This window comes from Dipodomys ordii, unplaced genomic scaffold (assembly GCF_000151885.1).
Source record: "Dipodomys ordii isolate 6190 unplaced genomic scaffold, Dord_2.0 Scaffold117, whole genome shotgun sequence".
NCBI classification, from domain to species: domain Eukaryota; kingdom Metazoa; phylum Chordata; class Mammalia; order Rodentia; family Heteromyidae; genus Dipodomys; species Dipodomys ordii.
The window spans coordinates 2719505-2730241 of NW_012267333.1; the positions used below are offsets into that span (position 1 = coordinate 2719505).

The 10737-nt window shown below is 44.1% G+C and overlaps 1 protein-coding gene across 1 annotated transcript in view; it reads left to right on the top strand.

The window, feature by feature from the left end:
* The window catches only part of LOC105995257 (glycine N-acyltransferase-like protein Keg1), a 20883-nt gene extending 11387 nt beyond the window's left edge, over positions 1–9496 (top strand). Inside the window, 3 exon segments of the mRNA XM_013028964.1 lie at positions 3427–3591; positions 8811–8835; positions 9058–9496. Of these exon segments, the coding sequence (XP_012884418.1) occupies positions 3427–3591; positions 8811–8835; positions 9058–9460 (593 nt within the window). The 3' untranslated portion in view covers positions 9461–9496.
* The last annotated feature ends 1241 nt before the right edge of the window (positions 9497–10737 follow it).

Here is a 10737-nt window from a genome sequence, read left to right on the forward strand (position 1 = left end):
TATTTCCAGCTGCTATTCTGACTTACTTAGGATTCTCAGCTCTCTGCTGTAGATTGCTGGCAATTCCCACCTTTGGAAGGGTTGAGCATCCTAGACTGCTTGTGTTTGCTCCTATGGGTGCTCTTGTGAAGATCAGATGCTCTGGATGCACTCTCCCAAATACTGGAGTCTGGTATGGGCTCCTGATGTGTTTTTGTTTGTTTGTTTTGGGCTGGTTGTGGGCTTGAACTCTAGGTTTGGGTGCTGTCCCTCAGCTCTTCAGCTCAAGGCTAGCACCCTACCATTTGATCCATAGCACCACTTCTGACCCTTTTTGCTTTTGTGATGCTGAGGAATCAGATCCAGGGCCTCATACATCCAAGACTATCACTCTATTGCTGAGCCACCTTAACAGCCTGAGCTCCTGCTTACTATCAGATGCTGGCAGCCTGTGTTGCCCAATTCCCAGCCTAGGGTATATGGGTGGAGTTTTGGTGGGATTTGGGCTTCTCTTGTCCTGGGCCTCCAGGTCTTTTGTTGTCACAGGCGTGCTTCCCAGGGAGTATTGTTTCCTGATTTTCTCCCCTCTGTTGAGGTGTATGCTCAGCTTTTTACTTCAGTTGGGAGGAGTTGGTTGTGTTGTTCAGGCGCCGGATCCCCGGGCCTGGTTCCGGCCCCAGCCTGGAGCGCGCTCATTAGGCCTGTGCTGATGTGTATACCACCTAGGTTATACAGCCTGGAGCGCGCCCGTTAGGCCTGTGCTGATGTGTATACCACCTAGGTTATGCAGCCTGGGGGACACAGTTCAAATTTCTTCTACTGTTGGTAGTCTTGACCCAGGGGTGCTGTTCCTGGCTTGGGCATTTAGGCTCCCTTCCAGGGGTACTCTTGCTCTGGTCTGGCCAGGAGAGTGTGCTCCACCGTCTGGTGGAGCTCTCGAACAGTTCCCAGTTTTAGTGGGTCCTGAGGTCCGGGTGTTGGGGTAGGGAGTCTAGGTCAGGGTCTGGGGATTCCCTCCAGCTCTTGTCTCCCTTGAGGGATACACTGTCCCCTGTGGGGTACTCACCCTGGAGCTGGTTGTTTCTGTGTGGTGCAGGTCATCAGTTGTTGTTGCAATCTGAGTTCAGTTGGGGTGGTTGCGGGCTGGGTTGGGCAGTGGTGGCTCTGTGTGATTCTTTTCTGTCTCTGCCTCCGTCAAAGCTGTTGGTTCAAAAGTGTCCACGCTCAGGCGGCTTCTTCGCGGGTTGTAGAGATCCGGTGGGTCTGACTCTGGTGCCTCAGGCGACTTCTGCGCGGGTGATCTGCATGCAGCCCCCTGTGCCTCTGGGACCCGGGCGGCCCCCGCCGGGTCGTTGCGATTGTGATCGGGTGGGTGGTCTGCCGACAGGTTCCTTTGTCGCGCTGCTGGTGCCGGGCGGCTTTGGCGGGATGGAGCCTCTCTGCTCCGGTGGAGAGTGAGGGGTGGGGGTGGGATCCTCGTGGAGACTCCCGGCTGGTACGTTTCTCTGTTCCTGGTGATCCACTGTTCTGCAAACCAGTACCTGGTGATCTGCAAGCGGCCCCCTGTGACTCTGGGGCTCCGGCAGCCCCCGCCGGGCCGGCTGGCCGGTGGTTTGGCGCACTGCCGCGTGGCCTGTAAAGGTTGGGGGAGGGGTCTTCGCTTTTCTCTGTTCTGAAATTCTTCTTTTCCTCTTTTTCTTTTTTTGTTATTTTCTGCCTCTGGTTTTTCTCTGAGTGTTCATCTTTTTGTTGTTGTCGGTCTCTTGGGGAGATTAAGCGTTGGAACTCGAACTCTCTTTTTGGTTGGAGAGAGCTGTGGCGTTTCTCTACTGCCCCGTCGCCATCTTGGTCCCCCCTCACAAAGGAGCCTTTTAGCAAATGGGAATGTATCCTCTGGAGTCAGACCTCAAAAAAGGCAACCTTGTTGGGCCTGTTACTAGCTGTACGATCTAGGACAAATAGTATTCCTGGCTGTCAGTATCATAAAAATGATTATAGTAGTCCTCTAACACTGAGTCCTTAAAGGTTAAATGAGACATATCATGGAAATTGCTACCTTGATTTTATCCGTCATGTCTGCAAAGCATCTCAAAGTATTACCAATCAGATTGTCACAGTCTTTTTGCTTACCAGATAGGAACCAGGGGAGATTAACAGAGCATGCTAAGATCCTAGGAACTTCACTGGTAAGCCTAAACTTACAGCTCAAATCCCTGAGAGGTAGGAGGCCTACTGTTCTGGCTTTAGAAACCAGAGATTAATGCGTCTAAGAACTTAGTTTGGAGGTTTATCACTCTAGCCTTCAATTATGATGACCTTGGCACTTGGTGCTATGATAAATTCTTAGCTTCCAGCAGCAGTGAAGAGCAGTATGGACAGCAGCAACAGCAGGGCATTCACGAGTGTTAGAGCTCCTACACAGTCTTCAGTTGCTTCCATTGCCAGCTATATAGCAGCACATGCTACAGGTGTCAGGCCCAGAATATCTAAACACTTAGACCTTGACAGTGGCTAGTGTTAGATCTCTAGATTTCTTTCTTGGTGTGGCTTCCCTGGAGCTCTTCCAGTACCCAGGGCCAACTTTGTCTTCCCTGGTTCTTTACAGCCTTCTTTCTTTCGCCTCAGCTCTTTGCTCTCTTTGGCTTTCTCTGCTTCCACCATCTTTGCTTGTCTCTGCCATCTCTGCTTCCTTTTGTTTCTGCCCAAGTTACTCTCTGGAATTCTTCAGCTGCCTTCTCAACTGCTTCTTGTCATAGTTGTGGCTAAATTCCACCAGGATGGAGTTGCTTCACTTTTCACTATCTTCTCCTCCTATTGCCCTGCTCAGCCTTCTCTACTACTGATAAAGATCAAAAGTAGGCACAAAATTCCATTCAGGAGAAGCAACCTGCTGGGCCTGATGATGGAATATCACAGTGCAACATGCTAACCCAAGTTGTCTGCATCAATCACAGAAGACCATGAAAATAGACTGTTCTTTCCACCAATCACTGACCTTCTAGTGGATCACCAGAGAAAGTCCTTCCCTCCCCTCCAGTGAGAATAGGTTCAGGGTTAGTAGCACTATCCAGAGTTCACTGAGGCTTCTGATAGCTAAAAATTCCAACATCAGCTAATTGAAATATTCACAACTGGAATAGAGTGCTTCTGGAGCTGAAGATATGGCTGTAATAGCCAGCAGCTGCATACAGAGTCTAATGAATTTTAATGTCTAATAAGTTACTATGTCTAAACTTTATTTCCACTGACAGTCATAAGTGTAATTTGATATATACAGGAAAGATGTTATTATCCAAATTTTTCCAAAATGTGGTAATGCAGTAGTTATCATGACTAAATACAAGTTTAGATGATTGTGTGCATGCACTTCTGTCTCCACTGGGGAGCTTTCCAAAAGTGTTAAAATGAGCAAGGGTATTTCATTGTTTCCTCATTTTCTTCATCTAGGTTTCCAGTCCAGTCTGGATAAGGTGATAGAGAATCTTGTGGCAGATAATTTGGGCAAAGTCAAGCATACACAATGCATTCTGTACATGAGATTTGACACAGTAATGAAATTGGCTCCTTGGCTGTTGGTTGGGAAAACGTCTCACTCAATCATTTCAAACCAAAGTCAATGTATGTATAATATCCAATCTGTCCTAATCACACTTCTCAATAATGATGTTGCCTCCTGTATTAGGAAAGAGCTGATACAATTATAATGTTGTTTTCAATCATTTAATTAGTTTTGGAATCTAGAAATCCAGAAGCAAGAGAGCAGCAGAACCATTTTGCCTCTGAAGTCTAGAGAGGGGAATCTTTCTTCCCTCTTCCCACTTCTGGTGCCTCCTTTGCTGCATCATTCACTTGTATCCCCTCTAAATACCTGGCTCTTAAGATTCACAAGATAACCAAAACAATTTTACATTGAGCTCCTTAAGGATTATTGTAGATGCAGACCCTTCTTTTAAAATACAATTTTAAGCTGGGTGCCAGTGGTTCATGTCTATCGTCCTAGCTACTCAGGAAGCTGAGAGCTAAAGATCAAAGTTCGAAACCAGTCCAGGCAGAAATCCCCTTAAGACTCTTATCTCCAACTAACCACTCAAAAACTAGATGTGGAGCTGTGGTTCGAGCACAAAAAAAGCTCACGGACAGCTCCAGGCCCTGAGTTCAAGCACCACAACTGACCCATATATGTATATGTATATGTATATATATATATATATATATATATTCACACACATATATTTTAATGTCATTAGTAAGGTGTCATACAGATAGGGTACCATTTCACAATTCAGGCAATCTGTGTGTTTCTCTTTTGGACAATGTCACTCCTTCCTTTACTTTTCCCAGTTTTATGCAGACCCTTTTTTCTAAACAAGAACATTTGCACAAGTGTGTCTTATTGAGGGGCTATCATTTAACCTGCTATACCTCCTACCTTCTCTCTTTGCCTTTGCTCTAACCTCTCTATGATCTATTTTCCACAAAGCAGTCTGAGCAAACTTTAACTTTTAACTTAAATTATATTCTTCTCCTGCTTAAAAAATGTAGTTCATTCCATCTCACCTTGAAATGCTTCTGAACTTCTTTTTTTATTCTTTATTCTCTATTTAAAAAATTTATTGGAAAACTGATGTACAAAGGGGTTACGGTTACATAAGTAAGATAATGAACATATTTCTTGTCAAACCAGATTCCACCTACCTTTAGAACTTACTTCTTCTCTTGCACGTTCTTATCCACAATCCTGGTTTTCTAGTTAAAAACAAAATGGTCACTTTTGTTGACAGGCTTTGTGTGTGTGTGAGCTATCAGTGTTTGAACTAAAGGGCTTATATTTCCTCGGCTTGATTGGCTGGAACGCTATCACTTGAACTATGCCTCTAGCCTGCCTAGAGGCAGGTTATTTTAGAACTAGAGTCTCATAGACTTTTCTGCCAAGGCTGGTTACAAACCAGATATCATCCTCTAAGGATTACAGGCATGTCATCCAGTGCTCAGTTTTAATTGATTTTTATTCATGATTCTAGAATTAGACAACTACTTATTCTATAAAGCAGAATAAATTTTATGATAGAGTAAACATTGAAGTTGGTCTTATAGATACAGAATGACTAATGAAAGCAAAAACAAAAAAAGCAGATTTGTCATTTCTTTTTATAAAAAATACGTTTTTTATTGTAAAAATACTGTACAGAGTGGTTATAGTTACATGAGCAAGGTAATGAATACATTTCCTATCCAGTATTGTTACCTCTTCGTTTTTTCCCTACCCTTCTTTCCCTCCCACCTCCACAACTACACTCCCCCCGCCCGCCTAAATTGTGAAATTCCTTTTTCAACATAGTGTCTTGTACCTCTCATTGTTACAATGGGTCAACCTGTATTCCTATTTAAGCATTTTGTTTTTTCCCTTCTCCTCCCCAAGCTAGAGAAGTGTATATACAAGATGCAGGGGACCGACATCAAATACAGTGAAAACAGGGATTATACCATGGGGGAGGAACATACAAAGAAACAAAAAAAAATCACATGGTGCATTATAAATACATTAGGAACAATAGCAAGAAAGAAAAAAACCACTTGTGTACCTACCTTGGGGTTCATTTCGCTTAACATCATCTTATCTGGTCATATGTACATAGCTTTTGACCTTTTCTGCTTGTCCCAGACATCATAGTTACTTTTCTGATAAGGTAGGAAGATGAATATAGAGCAGTTAACAAAAAGGAACTGATTTACTAACACCAGTTTATTCACATTGCTTTTTGTAAAGATGAAAGTAGAGGCAGTTTCTTTATGATGTCATTGGAACTGAGCTGTTTCAGAAAGCTAGAAAATACTTACTCCTCTGCCTCCTCCAAAGGTCAGAGGACAATTCATTTTCAGTTTAATGAACTGGAACTTTAGTATTAGGACTTCCATGTTGACATTCAGTATGGTATGCTTGTGTGATGTGCAAATCTTGGTCCACAACAATGCTTTCATGCAACACTTTAATTGGTGTATATTACTTGCATGTAGTAAATGACATTTTCCCTGCATGCATGCATATACTATCACTTGATTATGTATACTCCTCCTTGCTCTCTTCTATCCCTTCTTTCTCTCTTTTCCTTGCACCTGTATATTACCTCTTCTGCAATGTTACTTGACATTCTTCCTGTCTTCCTATGACAAGCTCAGGACTCTCAGATTAACTCACCTTTACCTGAAATATCTCACCTGTTACCCTATACAATTTTGACTCAATTTCTTGATTTCTTTCTGTCCAATGTTGCATTATCAGACTAGATGATTAACCACCACACCTAAGGTCAGTCCCAAGTCATTCTTCACACTTTTGGTGATGTGAAATTAGTTGCATCCTCACCCAATAATATTTCAAGGAATACTCTCTCTTTTATTCCCAATAGATTCTCTGAAGAGTTAAAAATCATGCCTAATATACAGTGTGTGTCTAATATATATGTGGCTGATGAATTCACAGAACAATTCTTCAACAAAAACATTTGAACAAATTACAAATCTTCTGTCATTTACATTTAGAACTAATTTAGTTCTAAACTAGTAACATTTAGTGTAATAGTGAGTAGAACTGGAAGTTTGTAGATTTTACCTGTTGCGATTGGGGAAGTTTTGTTATTAGTTTATCGAATAGGTTTGCAATGTCTTTAGTATTGAATTCTTCCCCCTCATCCATCCCAAGTATGCATAAATTTGATCTTTTGATTGAGTCTGTAAGTACTTGGATTTCCCTTTACTATGTTCTCATTGTTCATTCCATGACTTCGCTTTTTTGTTCTATTCCTGTTTTTAGCCTCAACTCCTGATACTCTATTTTCAGTTTCATTAATTCTATTGTTTAGGCTTTCCACTGTGATTTGAAATAGAGAAATTGAACTTTTAGCTTCCAAATTCTTTTTTGAGGTCAGTTCTCATGATCTTAATTTCATCTTTTAATGAAATGTGTTTTTCTCTCCATATCTTTTGGGGAAACCTATGTATTCTTTCTCATTTCCTCCTTGCATTCTTCTATTTGTTTTTGGCTATCCCCTTTTATTTTGACAGACAGTTTTGTTACCATTTCTTTGATGGTTCTTTTGTCTTCCATTTCTTCTTCATTCTCCTTTAGATCCTTCCCTGGATTGTTGTCGGCTTTTGGGTTTGGTTTGTTGTCTTGATTGTTCATGAATCTTATAATCTTCAGTTGTGATTTATGCATTTGAGCTCAGGGCTTGTCAAGGTCATTCAGGTTTTGGTGAAGTGTGGTGGTGGAGTGTGGCTCACTGGATAGATCTCTGTTGGTCTTTGCATCTGGCAATCTTAACTCTGGGTGGTGCAGACAGTGTAATGGGCCTGGGTCAGTTGTTAGGGCTCTGTGGTGAGCGGGCTTTCTGGTGTTCTGGTCTAGATTTAGATTATGTGGCACACAGCAGTCTTGGCCTTGTTCTGTGACTACGGTGGGGCCAATTCTACTAGTAATAAGGAGGATCTCATTCTGGCATGAGCCCTGGACTAGCATCTATTTCCAGAGGGGCCAGGAGCAGCGTTCCAGCGCCTGGGTCTCATTTGAGCCCTGGGATGGGGGCACAGAGTCCCACCATGCTTTAAGGGGAGGCCGACCCCGCCCAAGTGTGTGGGCCTCGGAGGCAATGGGCTCCCACAAGATGGCGTGGGAGATTGTCCCCACTGGAATCCCGGATTGGAACCTTCTTGGTCAGGACTAGCATCTACTTCCCCCGAGGTGAGGGGCTGTGGCCCCGGACTGGCGCACTCTTGGTCCTGGGCTGGCTCATGTTCAGTGGATTGGTGCGCGCCTGGCCCCTGGTTGGGGTGGGGTAGAGGGGGGATCTGGGCTGAGACCTCCGGGTAGAGCTCTATCAGGTGCGTGGACATTGTCCCTGCTGTCTCTTAGCAGATCAGGGTTTTCCACAGCTAGGAGGATCCAGAGTGCTACTGCCCAACCAGTGTTGGTCCCAGTGACCTTCTTCCTGAAGCAGGGGTGTAGATGAGAAAGGGTTCTGGCCTCTTTCCCTTCTTCAAGTATGGTGTTCCTTCTCAACTGAGAGGAGGGGTCTGGGCTCTCGGTCAGCACCAGCGCTGATCTCCCGTGGGAAGTGTGTCCCTGGCAGGGCACACACAGTTCCTGGCGTTGGTCTGGACTGAATGGCAGCGCTGTGAAAGCTTTCTGCATCGGGATGCTGCAGCCTCTCTGGTTGGGTCCTCGGCAGGCACGGACCACTCTCGAGGCTTAGCCGTGCTGCAGGTGCAGGATGGGGGTTGGGGGGAAAGGCACTTGGAAGTTTCCATCCTTGTGTGTGAAGTTCTTTGCTCTTGTAATTTTCTGTCTGTTTACATTTTTCTGGTTGTCATTCTCTTAGGGTGAAGTGCATGCTAGGACCCTAAATCTTGGCTTGATTAGAGAAAGCTAGGGCAATCTCCTATTGCTTCACGATTACCTTCCCAGTTACATCCCTAAGAAATGTGGTACTTCCACATACACTGAAAATATTCACCAACAATCACACTTGAGCTGCCTAACTTGTGAACTCACGCTGGAAGCAAACCAAAACCACTATAAATAATTTTTTTTGGGGGGTCCAGTCATGGGGCTTGAACTCTGGGCCTGGGCGCTGTCCCTCAGCTCTTCAGCTCAAGGCTAGCGCTCTACCACTTGAACCACAGCGCCACTTGCGGCTTTTTCTGCTTATGTGGTGCTGAGGAATCGAACCCAGGGCCTCATGCATGCAAGGCAAGTGCTCTACCACTGAGCCACCTTCCCAGCCCATGTAAATAATTTTTATGTGGTGCTGACGATGGCAGAGTCTAATTCTAAGCACCTACCACAGCTGCCCCGTTCGAGTCTCACAATGGTTCTTCAAGGCAGGTGTGCTTAATTCAGAAAGTAAGAGCTTACCCAGCCTCAAATGATGGTGACAGGGTTGCTAGGAACGCAGGCAGTGTGGCAGCAGAGTAGACATCATTCGATGTGCTTCCTTTTCTTCTCAGCACACAAAAAAACAAATACAATATTCCATGATAGGTGTCATGTGTAGAGGCAATCTTCTCCTTTGTTTCCAACAGCAATCCGGAGATGTTTAAACTCTCTTCACTGGATGTTACCCATGTTGCCTTGGTGAATAAAGTCTGGAGTTACAGTGGCAATGAGAGGAGCCAGAGGTTCATCGAGGGATGTATTCGGACCTTTCCCAACTTCTGTCTGCTAGGGCCTGAGGGGAGCCCAGTGGCCTGGTCCCTGATGGACCACGCTGGGGAACTGCGAATGGGAGGCACCGCACCCGAATACCGGCGCCAAGGACTCATGTCTTATATCGTCCATGCTCAGTCGCAAGCTCTAGGGAAACTGGGCTATCCCACGTATGCCCATGACGATAAAGCCAACCACATTATGCAGAAAGTGGCGAGCACCGTACATGACTTCCCCATGTCCAGTTACTGGAACCAGTGGAATTCGGTGCCTTTGTAAAGCTGGTCCTGAGTGTAGTCAGTGATGGAGGATGAGGGAGGGGTGGGTGGCCGTGCATGTGGCTGGAGAGATGGATGGGTTATCAGCAGATCCTGAGCCTCAGGGAGAAGAACAGAAACCTGGGACCCTGCCCTCAACTAGCTCATATCGTCTTTCTGTTATTTCCTTTATGGTTCCTGTTCACAGGGGAGTACAACTCTCACATTCTCAGGATCCTTATCATGCTTTTAAATCAGATGCATCTCTTTCTGGTGTCTATTTCTTCCAGTATCTTTCTTTTCAGTCTCAGTCTGGAGCCATGAAGAGTTTTTTTTTTTTTTTTTTTTTTTTGCTTGAGGCCAGTAGAACTTCCTGTGACTGAACACTACTGCCTTAGTACCATTGCTAATAAGCCCATCTCAGGCCACATGAAATTGCAGCTACTTAGGAGATGGCGATCAGAGGCTGGTCCCAGGCAATAGCACAAGATCTTATTTGAAAAACAACCAACACAAAGTGTCTTGGGAATGACTCAAGTGGTAGGGTACCTGTCTAGCAAGTATAAGGCTCTGAGTTCAAACCCATGTGCTGACAAGAATAAATACATAAGTAAATAAATAACACATAGTATGTACCAGCTACTCTTTTGTTCTCTGTTCTCCTCCTCCTCTTCCTCCTCCTCCTCCTCCTCCTTCTCTTCCTCTTCCTATTCCTTTCTTTTTTTTCTCTTCTTCCTCCTCCTCCTCCTTTTACTAATTTGCTTATATTATTTGATTTAATTCCTACACATACCTGACTGGGCACCTATTATTATTTCCATTTTAGAATTGACAACATTGGGCCTGAGAGACTTTTAGTACTTCCTTTGATTCACAGAACTAGTGAAAATTCCCAGCTCCACACCTACTTCACAGTTCACAAACGTTCCCATTGTCCATTATGTGATTTATCTAGTATGATAACTTGGCACTTCTTTTCATTGCGAATGCATGCACCAACGTACCCTCTACATGCATGCATTACCCTGCATCTGTCACTAACGTAGTGAGGTTATTTCATATCTGATTGCGGTTGCTAAAGATAACTGACATATCATTGATGGTTACAATATTGAAAGTAATCACAGAATTAGGTAATCATAATGGCATCCTTGATTAAATTTCACGGCTGGATCCTATCACTTAATGAGTCACTGTTTCTCACCTGGATAACTGTACTTCAATAAAATTTTATTTTCTCTACATGACATAGTTATCACCAGTCTGTATAAAAGTTTCCAAAGTTATGGTTTACATGAA